The sequence below is a fragment of the Nicotiana tabacum genome, chromosome 4 (assembly GCF_000715075.1).
Source record: "Nicotiana tabacum cultivar K326 chromosome 4, ASM71507v2, whole genome shotgun sequence".
In the NCBI taxonomy this organism is placed as follows: domain Eukaryota; kingdom Viridiplantae; phylum Streptophyta; class Magnoliopsida; order Solanales; family Solanaceae; genus Nicotiana; species Nicotiana tabacum.
This window is the reverse complement of record NC_134083.1, coordinates 100547421-100568408: the sequence shown is the minus strand read 5'-3', so window position 1 is coordinate 100568408 and position 20988 is coordinate 100547421. Positions and strand designations below refer to the sequence as shown.

Here is a 20988-nt window from a genome sequence, read left to right as displayed (position 1 = left end):
CCACCTTGGTAGTTCCCTCTATTAAAATTTCCCACAGCGTTGACCTCCTCAGCTGTAGCTTGACACTCGTGTGTAGGGTGTCCCATCCCACAGATATCACAACCCACATGTAGTTGAGTTTGCACCTGAGCCAAAGTCAATTGCTTGATGTCCTTAGCCATTGCTATAATTTGGGCCTGCATTGCTACAGTCGATTCTAATTGGTGCACCCCTGCATATGTTTTTGATCCCCTTGGTCTGTGGACCATCGATCTGCATCTTCAGATAGTTCATTCAAGAGAGTAACAATCTCTTTTGGAGATTTCTTCATCAGAGGGCCTTCAACTTTATTATTTAGAAATCTCCTTAATGACGGGTTTAAACCGTCCCAAAAGTCCTGAAGTTTCATCTATTGCTCCATTCCGTTATGAGGGAATCTCCGCAGCAGCTCCTTAAATCTTTCCCATGCTTCGAACACTGTCTCCCCTTCGCCTTGGCTAAAATTATGAATCTCCTTTCTTATCCTTCCCGTCTTTGCAGCCGAGAAATATTTTTCCAAAAACTTGGCAGTCATCTCCTCCCACATATGGATTGACCCTATAGGCAAACTTCTCAGCCATTGCTTTGCATCATCCTTCAGCGAGAACAGCAATGCTCTGAGGTATATAGCATCATGTGATGCTCCATTGTAGCAAAATGTGTTCATTATTTCATCAAAGTCCATCAGATGGTTGTTGGGATCTTCATTGGATTTACCTCTGAAGATGCAGTTATTCTGAATAGTTTGGATGATTCCTTGTTTGAGTTCAAAATTGTTCGCATTGATGGGTGGAGGCCTCACACTAGATTGTTATTGGTTGTACACCGGTCTAGCATAATCGCCCAGTGATATCCTAGGCCTAGGTCCTGTATTTTCAAAGGCATCCTCAATAATTCGGTTGGGGTTGAGTCTTCGCTCTCCATCAACCGTTTCATCAGAAATTCTGCGGGTCGCTTCAGCTGCTAACCGAGCTTCTTATTGCTGAGTTGCCTTTCTGGTAGCTAGGTCTACTATCTCTTAATTGTTTACCATTTTATCCTGAGTTAAAAGCTGACCCAACAACAATCCACTCGCTCATTTCTCTCTTTTCAGCTGCCTCAGGTGTTTGTCCAACTCTGGGTCGTATGGCACCAGGTCCTTTGAAGAGGATCGAGTCATACACCACTGAACTTACCATGTTGCCTGCACATAGATAAAAAGAGCATAAAAAAAGAAAATAAAATAAAATATTGTAGTTCCTGAATTAGTATTGAAAACTAATTTAAACACTATTAGTCGCTAATCCCCGGCAACGACACCAAAATTTGACGAGCGCAAAACCGGCGTATAAACTTGGGCTCGCTAGTCAAAGATAGTATAGTATCGAATCATCTCCATATGGATTGGTGTCAATAATGTTCTATTAATTCTTCAGCTTAACACTATCCAGGATAATCAACCTTTTGATTTATGTTATTATTGACTACAAATAAACTACGATTATCAGCTGTAAGAAACTGATGATACCCAAATGATTAGTAAAAATGAAGGAATATCAATGAGAGAAGGAAGGGTGATGACAAGATATGTGATCAACTATTGTTCTGGGTAACTCTATGCTAGATTTACTCTTAACTTCTATTGATTCTTTCGATTTCAACAGATGATTAGGCTACTTCAAAGATTTAGCTTCTTCTTTCGAATGAATTTGATTCCCTTAGGTAACCCTATAATAGGCCCTATGAATGTATGCACAAAATTAGTGAATGAACGATCTTTCGGAAAACACCTCTCGATTATTCTCATGGACTGGGTAAATCAATAATTCCTTAAGCTCTTTAGATTACTTAGAAGAGATGTAAAATCAACCCCATCAAGATAACACAAAGCCAATAGCAGTAAACTTCTCTTTCGATTAAGGTAAGACTACAATAAGCCTTGCAATTTAATTAAGAACTCCTTCATTAAAGTCGGGCAATTAACATAGCGTAAAACCCAAAACAAGGATTAATTCACAATATCCGTAAACAACCCTAAGGAGATTTACTCCATAACGAAGAAAGTATAAAAAACGAGGGTACTAAAAGAACAGGAAGACATTACAATTCCCAAATTCTGCCCAAACTTTCGTATTAAGTGAATTTGATCAAGTATATCGATTTCCTGTTGCTTCCGTATTCTCCTCCCTTGCAAATTCCTTCCCCCCATCAAGATACCCTCTTTTTAGACGAGCTGGGCTTCATATAGGTCAAAGAAAGTCGCCCCTGAAATTATGAATTTAGCCCTGCAGAATGTTTCCTCAGAGGGACATGCGCGGCCGCTCACCTGGGCAGGTAACCACACATCTGGCCGCACACATTTGAAAGTTTCTGCCTGACTTGTGCGGCCCAGTGCGCGGCCGCGCACCTGGGCCATTTTCTGCTCTCGTTTTATTTCTTCTTTTTAAATACGCGAACCTCCGTTGATCCTTGAATGAGCTTCCAATGTACTCCATAATCTTTTACTTGGCCCCAACATTCCATATCAGCTCAAAACGATTTCGAAAACCATTGTAGCCCGAAATTTCTCTTGCAAGAATATAAATCAAATATTCAGAGCAATTTACTACCATTTAGCACTCAAACATCAGTAAAGTGCAGCAAATTAGAATACAAATAGTGGCCAAAATACATAGTTATAGCCTACCATCATTTGTATGCTCGAATTAAATACAAAGTTGAAAAAACAGTTTCATGTATATTGTGCCTTGTGTTCTTGTTTATTTATTGTTGTCTTTACTTAATTTCATGCCCTAAATTGTTCATAAGACTCTACGTTGAAAGCTGCCTAAAAATATTCTAAGTCCAAAGTTGCTGAAATTTTGGCTAAGTTTTGTGGTAAGGCTTGACTATTGCACATGCTGGTTTTGGTGGAAAACATCAGACTCGTGACAACTGGTATCAGAGTAGAGCAGGTTCGTGACAGAGGCATGGCGATCAGTGGCAGATTTTATGGTCTTGTTTGGGAACATGGCTGATTGTAACAATGAATTGCGGGAAAGGCTAACGAAATTGGAGACATTAATTGGAAATGTCACTGAAGGTGGCAAAATTCAGACCCTCGTGACAAGGCCTGCCTACTTGAGGCAAAATTAGCAAGGCTAAGTCAAGAGAATGCAGATCTGAAAAGCGGGACGGTGGTGTTGCGACATACTATGGGCGAAGATTCTCCTCAACGTGGTGTTGATTGTCTCGAGGTAAATATTTCTGAACCTAAGGCAGTTGGTAGTACAAGGAGTGCACGTGAATTGGAGAATTTTCTTTGGGATATGGAGCAGTACTTTCACGTTATTCATATGCAAGATGAAAAGGAGAAAGTAACCTTGACTAGCATGTATTTGAGTGAAGACACTAAGTTGTGGCGGCGCACTTGTGTGGCTGAAGATGAAGTATGGGCAGACTAAAGATTGAGTTGTGGGAGCTGCTTTAAAAAGAGTTGAAGGATAAGTTCCTTCCTAGCAATACATCTTGGATTTCTAGAGATAAATTAAAAAGGTTGAGGCATACCGGATTAGTGAGAGCATACGTCAAAAAATTTAGTTCTTTGATACTGAGCAAAAGCAATATGTCAGAGGAAGAAAAATTGCATAACTTCATGAGCGGGCTGCAACAATGGGCACGGTAGGAATTGTGTGGGCAGAATATTCAAAACCTTGCAAGATTGTGACAGCGTCAGATGCATTGGGTGATTTTCACTTAGGTGAAGAATATTTTGCTTCAAAGTCCAACAACAGAAAGAAGGACAAGGCTGATGATTGGAAGAAATATGAGAATAACCATGCTAATGAAGACACGGGGAAGGGTAAGTAAGAGGCTAGAATTTCAAAAGGCAAGGAGAAGGGCACCAAATTCAGTGGTTGTTTCATTTGTGATGGGCCGTATCGAGCAAGTGACTGTCCAAAGAAGGCAATGTTAAATGCAATGACTGCTGCAGATAAGAGGGTTGCATTGGAGGCAATGACTAGTGAAAACCAAGTGGCTGGGGTCAATGCAATTGTGGCAGAATCGGAGATAGGCCAAGGGGTATTGCTTGTCAACCTTTTAAGACTCATAAATTGAGTTGGCCTTGATGAGGATGTCGAGTTTCAAACGGCGCGGGTAGTTTGTTAGGGGTCCACCTCTTTGAGCTTGGCTTGAGAAAAAGAGTGTTGTCATGAGGCAACAAGAGTTTTTCAAAGATAAGGTGTGCGAGCTAACACCCAGGCATAAGGAAAAATGGGCAAGTGATGGCCAAGGCTTTGAGAGAGGCAAGGCAGCTTAGTAAGGCTTGACAATCGAGATACGGGATGAGGGTGACACTATGGAATGGCAAAGGAATCAAGGCATGAGGCAATGATGCTAAGGCAAGGCAAAAATGAAGTGGGCAAGGGTAGGCTAAATGCAACGAAGGCATGAACGTAAGATAGACTTATTATGACATTGGGGTGTGGCAAAGGATAGTGTGTGCGGGCATTGGCAAAGGCTTAATGTGGCTGCAATGCACCTGAGACCAAGGCATTGGCGCCTGATTGAAGCCAAGACACGCACATGGGCAGCAAGCTTCAGTTGACCAAGTCAATGGCGGTTACAAGGTACATGTCGTGCACATGGGCAGCAGTTAGCTTTTTTTCAAATCTGGCAGGTGGTTACCAAAATATTTTTGGTGCCTTATTTCCATTATCTTAGCATGATCCTTGTAGTTGGGGGATGTCAACTACATTAGGCTAAAATAGTGGGTTGTGTGGGACAAATGTCTAAGCCTCGACAAGTATAAAGGCAAAGAGTTATCATATGATCTATAAATGTGCAGCATCCTTATGCTTGTAAAAAAAAGTATGGGAGTACATGTTAGAGTTAAAAAAGAGTTCCTTAGTAAAAACAGTGAAAACACCTAAGGCTAAGAGTACTCTTTGCGAGAAAATTTGAAGATCAAGAGTGGTCTTTTATACACGGCATTATACTTTGAGTTTGAACTTCTTTGTATGCTCGAGTTAAATACAAAGTTGGGAAAAGAGTTTCCTGTATATTGTGCCTTGTGTTCTCGTTTATTTATTGTTGCCTTTACTTAATTTTGTGGCCTAAATTGTTCATATGACTTTCTACGTTGAAAACTACCTAAAAATATTCTAAGTTCAAAGTTGTTAAAATTTTGACTAAGTATTGTGGGAAGGCAGAAGTTGGGCGTGTGGCCTGACTGCCGCACAGGCTCGTTTTGGCGGACAAAAATCAGACCCGTGGCACATCCCAACTGTTTCTTTGTCATGGACAACAGTTGCACAACAACTTGACTTCATTGTGACTAAAACATAGCAACCAATCAAAAATATCGGGGTCTAGTTTACATCTATTATCTTTGTGTAAATGGAAAGTGAAGATAAAAGCGGGTCCAGAATGTGACTTTTCTCAATTTAGAATTTTATTTGTAAGAATTAGATCTTTTCTATTTTGAATTTATAAGATTCTACTGTAGAGTTTTCGATATTTGTTGTTTCAAATGTGTCATATTTATGACCTTTATTACATTTTCATGCATAACATCCTTCCAATTTAAAGTGATGCAAAATAAAGAAATTACCAAAGTTTTCTATACGTTACGAGAAATGCACAAAACTTTGATAGCTCTCCTCAATGAAGTTGCAACTGTGAATTTCACGAATAGCGGATAGGGACATAAGGTTATTCTCATATGTGAAACATGACAAATATGGTAGGACACGATGAAATACATAATAATTTTAATGAAACATTTCTTAGTTAGATTCTCATATACAAAATATGAGAAGTATAAGCATGTTTGGCTAAGCTGGAAAAATAAGCTTATTTGGAAAAGTGATTTTTTCAAAAGTATTTTTCGAAAAAAATTACTTTTGGAGAGAGTTTGTATTTAACTAATTAATTTAAAAAGCACTTTTCAGCAATAATTTATGTTTGGCCAAACTTTTCAAAAAATACATTTAAGTATCAAATTACGAATAAGGACATAAAGAGATTTACTAAATAATTAATATTATATAAGTATATAAGTAATCAAAAATATTTTTTATTATAGACAATAATTAAATTTTTTATTTTATTTAAGTAAAATGTAGAAATAAAATTGAAATACACTTTATTCTTTCAAGATGATTTAAATATATCAAAAAATCATTTAACAAATATAAAAGCATTCATCTCAAAAGTCATTTTATATTACTTAATAGTTTAAACTAAGGTTATTTTGGTATATATAATATTTTTTAAAGGTATCTTTGGTAGAAAGAAAATTCAAAACTGTTTCTGCTTCTAGGGGGAAGCTATTTTTTTCTGCTTCTCAAAAACTGCTTCTGCTTCTCCCAAAATTATTTTTTCCCTCAAAAAAGCTTAGTCAAATACCTCGAGTTGAGAAAAAAAAAAAAGTAATTTTGGTCTCGAGAGAAACTTGGCCAAACAAGCTAGTATTATGGACAAGACACTAACAAGAAAAGACATTAGTACATTACCTTTTGCTTCAAACAAAGGTAATATGGAGTAACCTAATAAAGAGGTTCACTATATTCTATCTTGTTATGCTGCCATGATTATCTGGTGATTGCTGTTCAGTGTTCTATCCATTTGCTTTTTAACAGTGATCATTGATATACCTTGTTGCCTTATCCTAGTGACATTTCTTCCATTACTCGCTAAAATTTCTTGTGTGTAGTAAATTACAGTGTTTTTTTTTTTTTTTTTTCATTTGATATTGACTGGAACATAGAAAAAAATGGGTATCTGGTGATTCACAAGTTGGGGAGAGGAGTCAATACCCCAACATCATTTGGAGTAACTCCAGTCCTCCATTCACTTTGGAAGGCCATATACAAGCTAATTAAAAGAGACAATATCACTTTTCAACCCTAAAAGCACCATTTAGTGTCCATCGAGCGTAAAATGAGTTCACACAACAAATTTGAGCAAATGAAGCACGGATATGGAGTAATTAACACTAAACGGTCAAGAGAAACAATGCTTGAACGCTTAATCGCATCGACATACACTCACCAATCCACTTCACTAACAAGGGAGTACACTACAAGATATATGCATCTCAAACCAAAACACAGCTTAATCAAATCTCAGAGTTGCATTCATGAATGAGCAAGTTACAATGATTCCTATAGAAGAGAAGAACCCAGTCACAGAGTGAGCCATGCTATTGCTCAAACTGCAACACCATTCATGCAAAGCATAGAGGGATGCTGCAGTGTCGCATATATCGGTAGAGGCTGCTGACTGTATCGAAAATCTGAAACTTGGTACTCAGAGAAAAGGCTTGGAGTAAATAAATTATGATGGAGCACCAAGATATGATGCAAGTCGTAGGATGTCACAGAATACTCCACCGGCTGTCACTTCAGCCCCGGCACCCGGACCACGCACTATTAGAGGTTGCGTCGCATATCTTTCAGTTGTGAATGCAATTATGTTATCTGATCCAGAGAGTTGTGCAAATGGGTGCTCCTTACCGTATCTTTGCAGCTCGACAGTCCCTTTTCCGTTGACAACATCGACGACTCCAACATATCTCAAAACCTTCATACATCAATTTTGTCATATAAAAATAGCACAAATACGAGGGAAAAGACATATAATGCATGCTTGTGACCTACTCCAACAGCTTTCTGACAAGAAAATATTTGTTATGCTGCTGAACTAGATTGAATCACACAGAGATGATGCGTGTGGCCTAATCAAATGTTACATATAAATAAACAATTTCTAAAATACAAACTTCTCTTTCACTCGGTTTCTGCCCCAAAGATTGAATCAAATAAGTCGTCAATGATGAAGAACAGCTCTATATGCTATGAATAATCTGTTACTTCTGTGATTGAAATGCTAAATGATTCATCAATTTTCCTTTTTTTTTAATGAGATTTCACGCTTCTCTTTCCTAGAGTTGCATCTCTCATACCAAGTTGTTTCCTCCTCTATCCTAAATTGACCATCCATGTTTAACATAGTACACATATTAAAATGTCCTCGGAAAAAAGTGCATTTGTTAAAGTTAGAACATGATTGTCACCTTTCAGCATTTTCAAGAGTATTGAAAAAACGTTTGGATGCAAGGTGTTAAATGAGTCCCATGTAATACTTTTTGATGTTATGTAATGTGTGAGAAAGCTTCCCGCTTTAGGAATATGAAAACAATTTTGCAATTCTGATGGAAGGAGTACGAGAGTAGGTTCTTTCGGACAAGATGACCATCACAGCAGTAAGTATCCGTAACAGTCGAGCTCATTTCTATAGATTTAAGTCCAGAGTACTCACTTCCCCAGCATCTTCAGCCTCTTGCCTCTGCTTAGCCAATTGTTGATCAAATTGTGGCAACTGCTGCATAAACTCCTCAGCAGATGCACAATCCTGAAAAAGACCACTAAAAATTACTTCATGGAGAAAAACAGCTATTTAACTAATGACGAACAAAACTTATCAAAAGAACTAATGCTGCACATAATTAAACTAAGCACTCACCCGTAATGGTTCAGGCACAAGGCTCTGAACAGGGATATCTGAAAGCTCTAGATGTAGCCCACTTTCCCTAGCAAGAATTATCACCTGGAACATGGAAGCCATTAAAAGAGGCAGCCCGGTGCACTAAGCTCCCGCTATGCGCGGGGTCCGGGGAAGGGCCGGACCACAAGGGTCTATTGTACGTAGCCTTACACTGCATTTCTACAAGAGGTTGTTTCCACGGCTTGAACCCGTGACCTCCTTCACCACAATGGCTTCCATGATCCGGGGAAGGAACATGGAAGCCATTGTATAATAAAATTCTAGCCCGTCATGCAAGAGAGTAGCACCCAAGTTTATACTGTAGCCATTTTTCAAAAGCAAAATCAGAGTATTTTACACGGGCCATTTTTCTTAAAATTAAAATCAGAGTAGTTTACTCTGGCCATCTAGTAATCCCAAGATGATAAACTCCGCTGAACAATCACCAACTTTGTGGAAAAATGGAAATAGAGGAATCAGCTTATTTTAGCTAACACTTGAATGACAAGAAATCAGATACGTGAAACCATCACCCAATACCTTTCTGGCAACATCTGTTCCAGATAGGTCATCCCTTGGATCTGGTTCAGTATAACCCGCCTCTTTTGCCTCCTTCACCACTTGGCTGAACGCTCTTGAGCCCGCAAAGTTATTAAATATGTAACTCAAAGTTCCACTGCAAAAACGAAAGAAGATGAAACTGAATATGAAGAAACCAAACTAACAAATTTTATTTCCCATAGTGCATGAGGTAGCGAAGGCATGAGTCACCTCATCAGTAACTATTCAATATCTAGGAATGAGTTTGTAACAAGTGCAAATCACAATCGCATATATTAACATTACCAACCTAAAAATGCCCTCAATCCGCAATATCTTGTCCCCAGTTTCAAGAAGTCCACGTAAGGTGCTTATAATTGGTAGACCAGCTCCAACAGTAGCTTCATAGAAGTAATGTGTATATGATTGTCGCTGTAGAGCTCTCAGCTTCAAGTACTGGAGGCAATTTACGAAAAGAAAAATGCAACAACAGGTATTAGAAGCTCCCTTTCAGCTATTTCAAAAATTTTAGTGAAAGAGAGAAAAAACAACACTTTCAAAAATCAAAATATCGTCACCTTTTCCTCACTAGAATGGAGTGGAAAGAACATGAAAGCAAAAAATGATCAGAACATGTTGATGTGACTACTATTTAAGTATTTCCAGAAGTGGGCAAATTCAGAAAATCAAATATGAAAGTATTACCTGGTCTAGTGGTCCTGAATTAGCCTTTTTATTTGGGGTGACAACATGTATTCCTTTATGCAACCAGTCATAGTAGTGGCTTGCGATACGAGCGTCTGCAGTGCAGTCCACCAATACAGTGTTTGGGATGAAATGATTTCCACGTACATGGTGAACAAACTTACTCAAGTCGGCCATTTCTCCTTTTAGACTTAGCAGCTCCCTCCATTTAGACAAGTCAATACCCCTATCAACATTGACAAGAACGTCTTAGGATCATGCTACTGAAGAGCATTTAAAAATATCGATATGTATAGCGTTATAACCAAAAAAAAGCACTTGAAGTGCCAGCCATCTGATAGAAACTAAGTTTATATTTTCTTTTTAATTCTTCAACAAACTCCCTCCAATTTAGCACCAGATCATTTATTATGTTAAAAGTATATGTTTTCTTTTTCTAGTCAAAGCATAGATGGAAGGAGAATCAGAAGACTATATTTCTCCCCCAGAATTGACTACAAATCTCAAAAACAAAAAATCCTGAAACAATACCAGTTTCAAGATTTCACCATCATTTCTTCAACCTCAGCAAACAAGATTGAAAAATTGTCATGCAAAGCCAAATCATAATAAAGATTCCGTTGGAGGATTAACTGCATACAACCGGATTCATATTTTAAATTGACCATTACATCATCAAATTCAAAAAACAGAATAGACTTAGTTCCATATGTAACTCAAGAGTACGTTAGACTTAGAATGTCTCCCATCTCCCATTACATCATCAAATTCAAACAACAGAATAGACTTAGTTCCATATGCAACTCCAGAGTAGGTTAGACATAGAATGTCTCCCTTCACCCTAAAATCCCGACAACCTTAGTTCTCTTTTCTCTGACAACTCAAAAGTGCTCCTTTAATTATTAAGCTGCAGATCTAAGTTCTTTATTTCTCAAGGGCAGAAGTTTCTTGTTTATCACTGGTACGGGGAGGGTGAGATGTACGCAGCCTTACCCCTACCCTGGACGGGCTGAGAGGTTGTTTCTTTAAGCTGCAGATCTAAGTTCTTTATTTCTCATGGGCAGAAGTTTCTTGTCCATTACTGGTACTAAGTCCTTTAACATCAAGGAAGACCGTTCCAAACATGGTACAGGTGAATCAAGAGAAAAGGAACTTAATGACAAGCATTCACATCAGCGAGTATTCTCCTATGGAGTCATCAGGCTATGAGATTAGCATCAGATATAGAAGGTGGAATTTGCAGAAAATGGTGGAGGAAGGAGCAGACTTACGAGTATTCCATCTACCAGAATTTAAACACATAGGGGAGATACCTTATGTTTTGTTACTGAACAAGGCAAATTATCATCCTAGAGTTGAGGAAAACTATGGATGATCAAACAAAGCTCGCAGGGTCCATTTTTTGTGGAGAAAGAGCACAAACAAGTGGCTAGGACTAGTCCTACTACCAACAAGAAGGCATTTGCCGAAGTGGTTACTCTCAAGATTTGGCCAGAAACTGATATAGCTATCAAACAAGAAGGTTTAGAGGTCTGAAGGTGGAAGAGAGCTCTTTAATCCCATGAAAACCTTTTTTGAGCAAATTTTTGCAAGCAGAATTTGAAGGAGGTGAAACATCTGCACTTTTGACCCTCAACTTGAAAAATAAAATGGACAACGAAGATCTATTCCTTAGTATTTTTTAACTAAAATGGGTTATGCCAAATTCTATGAAGAATTACTGCTTGGTTGTGGTCTCAAATGAAGAAACAAGTCCTTCTGAGGGCAAAGCAGCTACTGTACAAGAGATGAAATTCAGATACATTTGTATGCTAGCCTTCTGTTGTACATCACAGGATGTATATTCATTAGCTCGCAACAGGAATAGGATCTATGTGTAGAGGCTATCCCGTTCTTTTTTTTTTTCCTTTTTTTCCTTTTCTTTCTTTTTTTATTTTTTGGGGGAGTAGGGGACTGCCCGCTTTGCACATACCAATCACCATTTAGGTGTTTTAGTTTTTCCGATTAATAATGTCTCTTGTTTACTGATTAAAAAAGAATAGACTTAGTCCCATTAGTTCAGCAATCAGGTTGCTATTTGCAGCAAGCTTGAATGTGTTGTGCTTTTATCTTTTATTCATAATGTTGTTTCCAATCATCGAAGCTGAGAAAAACTGATTTTAACAAGGGATTCTAAGGGGCCAAAAGCCATATTTAGAAGTATAACATACAACAGTGAACATCTAAAAGAAGATACAACTTTCAAGACTTACGACTCGCTCAGTAGCATTGTCCTTGATCCAGTTATTCCCATCACACGTAAATCAATGTTGAATTTCTCCTTTAAGACAGCTGTCTGTCAAAGAAGGGGAATTGTTGAAATGTCATTTACCAAAATTTCCTTGAAGAATGAATTGCCACAAATTACACAAAGTTAAGCAATGAATTATTCCTCAAGAATCTGAGTCACTGCATTCACAGCAGTAGTGAATCGAAATTCATAATCATATATTTTGGAACTCAAACTGTTTCCTTAAAAACAGGAAGCAGAGAAGTCACAAATTTTGGAAGTGTCCTCCATAAATGTCGAAAAACAACATTGTCATAAAAAGTATACCAATGAAAGCTGATCAACTGTGCTTTGCAAACAAAAGGTGCAAGTGATATCAACAACATAATTACTTTGGTTCAGATACACTTCCAGATGAACTAACAACCAAAACTAATGGACCAGAATACTCCGTATTGTAACTGTAGCATTGCATAGAGACCTTTCACAAATGAAAGAAAGTAAGCAATCAGTAAACACGTTTAATAGGCATGGAAACCATAGGCCTTCATATCCTTTAAAAATAAAAAGGGAACCATGGGCCTTCATATCCTGAGACGTGTTTCTTCACTTGTTTCCTACTTTTTTCTTTTCCAGAAGTGAATGGAAAAGGGGATAAAAGCAAAAACAATCAATGTCAATTTGTTGACCACGGCTTATGTCTGGCAAGATGGTTTCTGAAATAGATTATATCAATTAAAAAAATGAGGGCCAAAGTGCCATAAAATATTGTTTCTGAAACAGAACTATAACATTTGAAACATCCTTATAATACAAAAGATCTTATCAGACAGGAGTTAATATAGACATAAAGTTAAACATTAAAGTCTTGGCTTGTTAGCTGATGTTGTGTAGAGCAAAAAAAGAAAGGGAACATCAAAATATGTTCTAGAAACAGTCACGGATTATAATATTATAAAAGAATTGATAGCCAAAGAGTAAAAAGTAACTACTTAACTTCAATAGGAGAAGTTGAATTGACAAACCTGATCTTTTAACTGGTCAAGCAATGTAGCTCCAATTAATCCAGGTCCAACAATGCCCACAGCAATTATTGTTCTTGACAAATAGAATTTTGAGTGCACGGCACGTAAAGCCCTTACACAATCTTCTCGCTTAACAACTACTGTAATGTTGTACTCCGTGCAGCCTTGAGCTATAGCACGGATGTTGATATTAGCCTGCATTCAAATGCTAAATGTTGAAGACTATGACATTCAGAAAATTACCAGGATCAAAAAAAATTATATCATACATATTATAGTGGTCATCATTTTTTTGATAAGGTAAATTGTATTAATCAAAAGGGAGAAAAAACTCCCGCATACAAGAAGTATACACAAAAGTAGAGAATTTACATCAAAACATGATTCTCTACAAAAGACGCCCAATCTTCTACACAAGTAGGGGCTATATGTGTGCACCAAAAAGCGATAGTGGTCATCATTATACAACTATCGCTTGACATTTATTTTGTGCTACTGTTGATGGATTACAGAATACACGAGATATTTAAAAAATGTAAAGGTAGAAAATTGCCAAACCTTTGCAAGTGCAGTGAAAAGTGTAGCACTAACTCCGGGAGTGCTTGCCATTCTCTGACCAACAGCTGCCAAAATGCTACAATTGGGAATTACTGCAATCTGAGAAGAACTAAAGGTATTATCAGGTTGTTCAAAAGAAGTGCCTTTAATCAGGTAGCTTGATTATCAAATTGCAACCAGTGAAACGACGAAATGAAGTGGAAAAGATAACTTCATAAAATCTGAAGACAAAAAAACAATCCCCAAGAACCCCAATCCATTTAGCGCTTATATCACTGCTGATTAGGCACCACAAATGTTGTTTCAGTCTTTCCTCTTTCCTATTTGCATCTGCTACTGCTAGAATTTGACAGCTTTACCAATTCTTAGACTTTATTGAGCTAATGTTTAAATTTTCAAGTTAGAAGAAACCAGAATCAAATGCCACAAATTTCTGATCTGCCTATCATCATAACTTGCCCAATATTGCAGGACAATGTTCAATCCGACAATGACTATACTCTTCCTTTTTCTGATCAAATCAGCAAACAGCAACATCAGAACTTCTCTTGGCCTTTTTTCCTGAGCAAGAACTCTTGATCCTTGGAGCTCTCAGTGTTACATAATGCATATCTAAAAACCATCCCCATGCGAAAGGAATTGCATTATACTCCAAGAGAAGACCTGTTGAAGCTTTGTCACACCACATCTTCACTGTGAGCTTTCTGTTTTTCCATTTAACTGGTCTCGTACAACATCTAAATGAACAAGTTAAAAGAAAAAAAGACTAGCGGACCTTTATCACGTAACAGGGCTCAAATTAAAACTTTAACCAGGAAATGGAAGGTGCAAAGTGCAATAGATGCAAAAGGCATTTGCTAAAAATACTGCCAAGAACTGGACACAACATTCCTCCCATTTTTTGCTTTCTGTTACTGTTGGATTAACGACACTGTTTAATATCTTAAATGCAATCAGGAAGAGCAGAATACCTGAGAAAGTCGCCCTGCACTCAAAGCCTGACCAAACCTAGACTCCAAAACATCTGCAACAGCTTTTACTTCTTTCTCAGGCACAGCAAAGCACACTGAATGCTCACTACTAGCCTGTACTATAGTAGCCAATTAAATTTCATATAGTCATACCAATAACACGTATAACAGGAATCAGAGGATATATGTACCTGGGATATCATAATTACATTAGCACCGACATCCTTTACTGCACTAAAAATGGCACTAGCCGTACCAGGAACACCAGCCATTCCAGTTCTGAAAGGAACAATAAACATCATGTAAAATACATAATTTGTAAACGTCACTGCTCTTGAATCAAGTGCAGCCTTACCCCTCAACATTCACAATGGCTACATTGTCAATTGTTGCAAATCCTTTGACAAGGGACTCCACTTTTTGTCCATCTTCATATTCATCGCCAGAGGATCGGCAGATCATTGTTCCAGGTGCAGAAAGGTTGAAGATATTTTTTATTACAATTGGAATGTCATATTGCATCACTGGAACAATTGTTCGAGGATGTAAGACATTGGCACCAAAATAGGACTGCAGAAAGATGAGATATTTTGCTGTTAGAAAGTGCCAGATAAGAGGACATACTAAATTAGCAACTGTACAGAATGTCATGACTTTACCATTTCCCATGCCTCTTGATAAGACAGCGTCTTCAGTATTACTGCTTCACTAACTGCAAATGAAGTATCTTTTTAGTTGGAAAACATCCTAGCTCAATGATAAATACCTGACAAAAATTTGGCTCATGAAAGTCCTGAAAGGCATCAGGTTGGAAACGGCATGCAATGAGCAAGGACAAACCTTTTCTAGGATCTGCACTATACACGCCATCAACATCTGTCCAAATTGTAACTTGACGTGCTTTTAGAAGAGCCCCCATAATAGCAGCGGAGAAGTCACTACCATCTCTCTTCAAAGTCGTAGGAATATTCTGAGGCGTGCTAGCTATAAAGCCAGTTGCAATGATTGTTTTAGATGGATTGTTAGAATACCATTTCTCAAGTCTCTCCTCTGACTTCAAATAATCTGGATCAACTTGGTTAGAACCTGTTGGGTTCACAACAAGCACTTCCCTTGTGTCCATCCAGCTACACTCTACACCATTCTGCACATAAAAATTTAAAAAGTAGAGCAAATGTGGACAATTTCAATTTCATAACTACAAGGCATAATAGCTTTGAAGGATTGGATGAGATCTACGAGAGAACGACCTTTCTGACAGCGGATGCCAATAGCTGAGCAGACCACAACTCCCCATGCCCTACAACAAAATCGGAAAAAGATTCTGTTGCGTGACCAGCTGCAAAACAAGTAAGCAGTTTAGTTAATGCCAAAGAAGGGAGTCACAATCAAAGGAACTCCAATAAGAAACCAATTTAGTTCTAGCAAACCAAAACACTGAAGCGACAACCAATATGCTAACCAGACTGAAGTAAAACCATAATACTAATGCACCAAGATATGCTCCCACTTAACAATGTGCAAAGGTGCGAGGGAACGGATTTGAAGTATTCTGAAAATATCTTTCTTTTAGTTTGAGAAAAAAGCATCAGGTGGCTTTTTCCTCCCGACATTAGGAAAATAAAATGGGAAACGCAAGCATACCAATATATATTGCACGGAGCATGGCTTTAAGGTTGTTGATGTCATGGTGCAGTTTTGATGAAAAACTAGCTAGTTCATCTCCATCAAGTAGATCAACAGCTGCTAATTTATGTTTCTCTAGAACAGCATCAAGTGCTGTCAGGTACGAGTCATCCCGAGACTGCGCTTTGTAAATCAGATCATACATCATATCTGTGACTTTTGACATTGCAGATACCACTACCAACTTTCTCGCTGATTGATCTGCAATTATTATCTCAGCTACATTACCAATTCTTTCAGATGTTCCCACACAGGTACCACCAAATTTATGAACAGACCAGCAATCGCCCTTTGGGAGCTGAGTATTTTCTAGTGCTCCATCCAACGAGTATTCTGTCACAATATTGGACGAAGGAAGAGGAAATCAGAAACTAGTGAAAATCACACATGGATGATGAGAAATTTAAGTGTAAAATAGACCTTTGCTCGTCACAGCAGCACTTATGCTGAACTTTGATGATTCTCTTCTTCCCCATTGTGAACTAAAATCCACTCTGAAATGAAATTATAAAAGAAAAGCAAGGTGAGACTTTACCAGAATGGAAACAATGAGGTGAAAAGAAAATTCTCAAAGGAAAGGGGCAAACATAGTAAGTGTCCAGGTAGCCCATTAGAAGTTTTGTTCCTGTAATAACAAAGTCATAAGGATCTTTTAGCTTAAAGTATATGTCACCGATGGCGACAAAATTATTTTTTTGTTTCTTTTCTTTTCCCTCTTCGATGGGGGGAGAGAGGGGGAAGGGGGGATATTAGAAACCCCACGCCTCCAAACCCCCCTAGCTAAGATCCCAACAGTAGCCTCGCCAAATTTGTTCCTTTGATGACTTGAAATGCCAACCTTATGTTTCGAGGTGGAGGGTCCTTATATTCCTTCTGTTCTTTTCTTTTTCTTTTTCTTTTTTTCTTTCTTTTATTGGTATTTTAAAATTGAACTGGAAGTTTAGACATGGCAAAAACTAATTTCTTTCTTATGCCAGTACAGTCATTAGCCCAAAGTTACTTACACATGAGGACCACTACAACATTATGTCATGCATTAGCAAGACATTAAATTTTGAAGAGTCCAACAACTGTCGGCAGAAGGGAAGAAGTCGAATGATGCAAATTCAATTCTAATGGATCAGAGACCTCTTCTTAAATTAGCAAAGGAAGATAACAGGAATTGGACTGCCTCAACCAACTACAGACGTTACTTACTGCTCTGTTTGTAACATCAAGGCGGCTAGTAATACATGCAGATATGGCATTTTTTACAGAAGAAAAAGGGGGAATGGAAAATCAATAAAAGATAAAATTGAACATGATAAAGATGCAACTAGAGTACTAGACACAATTTTCTGTATTTTCTTTTTCATATCTTATGATATATAAATGACCTAATCAATCTAATTAAAAGTATTTATACAGGTAGAGATGCAGGTTTCTGTATGTCTATGTATAGCTTTACTAACGCATGGCAGTAGCTCTTTGTTATAATGTTCTACGAGTTTCGGATCCCAATGGTACCTTGCCTTTTTGGGAGACTAAAAGAAAAGAACTTAATAGTGAAACTGCATTATTTATAAGTACATGTGTTGATGAATGGGCACAAGGTGCATTATAAATTGGTCTTTGTTAATTTGCTCCATACATCATCTTCAAGTGTATAAAGTACATGTTCATTAGTAGATGTTTAGTCCACCTTATCACCATCGATTGGATAAATTTCTCTTTCTTTTTGGTCTCTTTCAAAAGTTTTGTATTTTCTTTTTCATATCTTATGATATATAAATGACCTAATCAATCTAATTAAAAGTATTTATACAGGTAGAGATGCAGGTTTCTGTATGTCTATGTATAGCTTTACTAACGCATGGCAGTAGCTCTTTGTTATAATGTTCTACGAGTTTCGGATCCCAATGGTACCTTGCCTTTTTGGGAGACTAAAAGAAAAGAACTTAATAGTGAAACTGCATTATTTATAAGTATATGTGTTGATGAATGGGCACAAGGTGCATTATAAATTGGTCTTTGTTAATTTGCTCCATACATCATCTTCAAGTGTATAAAGTACATGTTCATTAGTAGATGTTTAGTCCACCTTATCACCATCGATTGGATAAATTTCTCTTTCTTTTTGGTCTCTTTCAAAAGTTTTTAGCGTTAAATTCCACAAAGAAGTCATCAGATGTCGGAGAAACATCTCTTTGGGGATCAAACATCAGGCTTATTTAAGAAGTGTCCATCTCTTACGGGGTCAAACCCCATGCTTACATATGCTAGGACACACTGCCTCGAATGGACTAATACTACTCTCTTGATTGTTGCCAAATATGCTCATCTCTATGCTAAACAGTATCGTGCGGACATCAGTCAGCTCCTTTCTGTTTATGTTATGTCTTTAAGGTGATGACATTGTCCAAGAAACCCCGCACCGTGGCAAATTATCTACAATCAAACTGTTGTATCTGAATGGATAAAACTTAAATGGACATAGATATGGGACCTATACCAGTTGAATTCATTTCGTACTTGTCCGTTTCAACAACTATTTGCTGATTCAGTGGTTAATTGCAGGGATCAACTAGTAGAAGGAATTCAAGTGGCTAGGTCAAAACGCCTGCATTTCTTCATTCCTCCATAGTTTTCTGCTAAAAAATTTCTCTCTTCCTTTTCTCCCTGTTTGCCTATAAGTACCAACACATACACGCTAAATTTTTTCTCTTTAAATTGATAACAAGCCTCAATATAGATGAATGCAAAATACTCATCTAAGATGTGGACCAATAATAGAAAATGTTCAATTTCCAGTGATTTTACAACAACCCCCCCCCCTTCCAATATTATAGCAAATAAATATCTTTGATAATTCGCAAAAGGACATTCATTTTAAAGCTTAATTGGACCTACCAAACAATGCACATTAAAACTATGTCTAAGAAAGTTCCTATTCCTCTTCACTACTCAGTAAAAGACCTTCTACCACAAAAGGAAGCAGTGCTCAAAAGCTAGCAGAATGACTTGCATGAAATGATAAGATAATTCCAATAGTTTAAAGGCATGTTGTATTTCAATCCCATGCAACTGTGCATAAACCCTTTAAAAATAACAACTTTTTATGCTCTGGGTAAAAGCTAATATGAGTAACTCATCTCAAAGGTGCAAACTTTACCCCACAAGGAAACCAAAAAGTTAGCACCAAGAATTACAAAAATTCAAGATTCTTGAAGATTCAATTACCATAAAGATAACATGCATAGAACAAACATAGAGAGAAATGAACACTCAAATGGGTTATAAGGAACGAAGAATGTTTACTTGAGAAAAGGAGAGCGTTGGAGGAGAGAAAAGGGGTAGATCTTGTGAATGGTGGGAAGCTTCTTCCCCTTGGCGTTGAAATTTGAGTCTTTTGAGGAGAGATGATGGCATGAAGAATAAGATGGATAAATAGGAGATGAGACTGCCATTGATGAGTTGATTGAGAAGAGTATCCCCCAGTATCAGTAGCAGCAGAAGAGAAAGGGGCTTAAGGTGGGAAGTAGGTTTAACCACTGTGTTACATCAAATTATATTACGCTATTTTATATTCTTATTTTGGGCAGATATGGTTATCCCATCGATTCCACAATCACATGTCTATCGCGGGGGCTAATACTCTCTTGAATACACAATTATTTTGGCTAAACTTATAAGTTGGTTAATTTAGCTTATAAATATTTTTTTGTTTATCTATATATTTGATAAATATTCATAAATAATAAGTTGGTCATCCCAACTTATGACTTTTTATCTTATAAGCATTTATAGTTTGACCTAGGCTTTTACTAGTTTAGTATTAATAATATTTTCTAATTCACAAAATATTTTTCCAAAATAAATTTTCTTAACTTTCTTTTCATTCCATATTCGTTGTTCATCTTTATCTTTATAAAAAAACTTTTTAATTTATTATCTTTTGTAAAGTTTTTAAGGATAATATAGTCATTTTAATAAAAGAACAACTTATTAGCACTTTTCTACTAAACACATCAACTACTTATCATTAGTTTCAGCACGTCTATCCAAACACGTAAATGCTTATTTAAAAAATCAGTTTAAAAACTTAAAAATACTTTTCAGCACCTCAAACTTATAAGTTATTTATAATCAGCTAATCCAAACGGGCTCATAGTATCTCTCTTATTCTTTTCTTTTTCTTTTATATAAGTAAAGACTACATTATTTTCTTTTCCGTCTATCGACTATTGTCTTTTCTATTTTATTTTTGTCTATAGACTGTAGTCGTTCTTCTTCTATGTTACTAATTTTGGTATTTGCTGATGCAATTTAATTTGCTATAAAGAGTTATTGTCTTGTGTTTTTCAAGTTGTTCATTCTACTAATTAAGTAAACACTACCGTCTTTTCTTTTCCGTCTATCGACTATTGTCTTTTTTATTTTATTTTTGTCTATTGTGCTGACCCGATAGGTCATTTATAGGTTTACCCTTTATTTCTGTATTTCGAGACCTCGTATAGTTCTGTTTCGCCTTCCTCGATTGCGTACGCAGTCCGCGTTCTATTTTCGGAAAGTTTTTATGAGAAAATTGATGAAAATGTGAAATCGTCCCTTAAAACTTTTTTTTGAGTTGACTTCGGTCAACATTTTAAGCAAACTGACCTGGGTCATTTTTTGACGGTCCCGGTGGGTCCGTATCATGATTTGGGACTCGGTCGTATGCCCATAATCG

The 20988-nt window shown here is 37.2% G+C and overlaps 1 protein-coding gene across 1 annotated transcript; it reads right to left on the bottom strand.

Annotated features, from left to right (window-relative positions):
* Positions 1–6962: 6962 nt before the first annotated feature.
* Positions 6963–19902, bottom strand: LOC107794170 (bifunctional aspartokinase/homoserine dehydrogenase, chloroplastic). Its single transcript, XM_016616633.2, has 18 exons — positions 19578–19902; positions 16701–16774; positions 16239–16613; positions 15845–15933; positions 15435–15738; positions 15254–15306; positions 14950–15164; positions 14786–14873; positions 14595–14708; positions 13624–13722; positions 13066–13260; positions 12024–12106; positions 9772–9997; positions 9377–9522; positions 9067–9202; positions 8506–8589; positions 8302–8394; positions 6963–7563 (listed from the first exon to the last, which is right to left on the bottom strand). Exons 1-18 carry the CDS (start codon positions 19724–19726, stop codon positions 7318–7320), a joined length of 2769 nt encoding a protein of 922 aa, XP_016472119.1. The 5' UTR covers positions 19727–19902; the 3' UTR covers positions 6963–7317.
* Positions 19903–20988: the final 1086 nt, after the last annotated feature.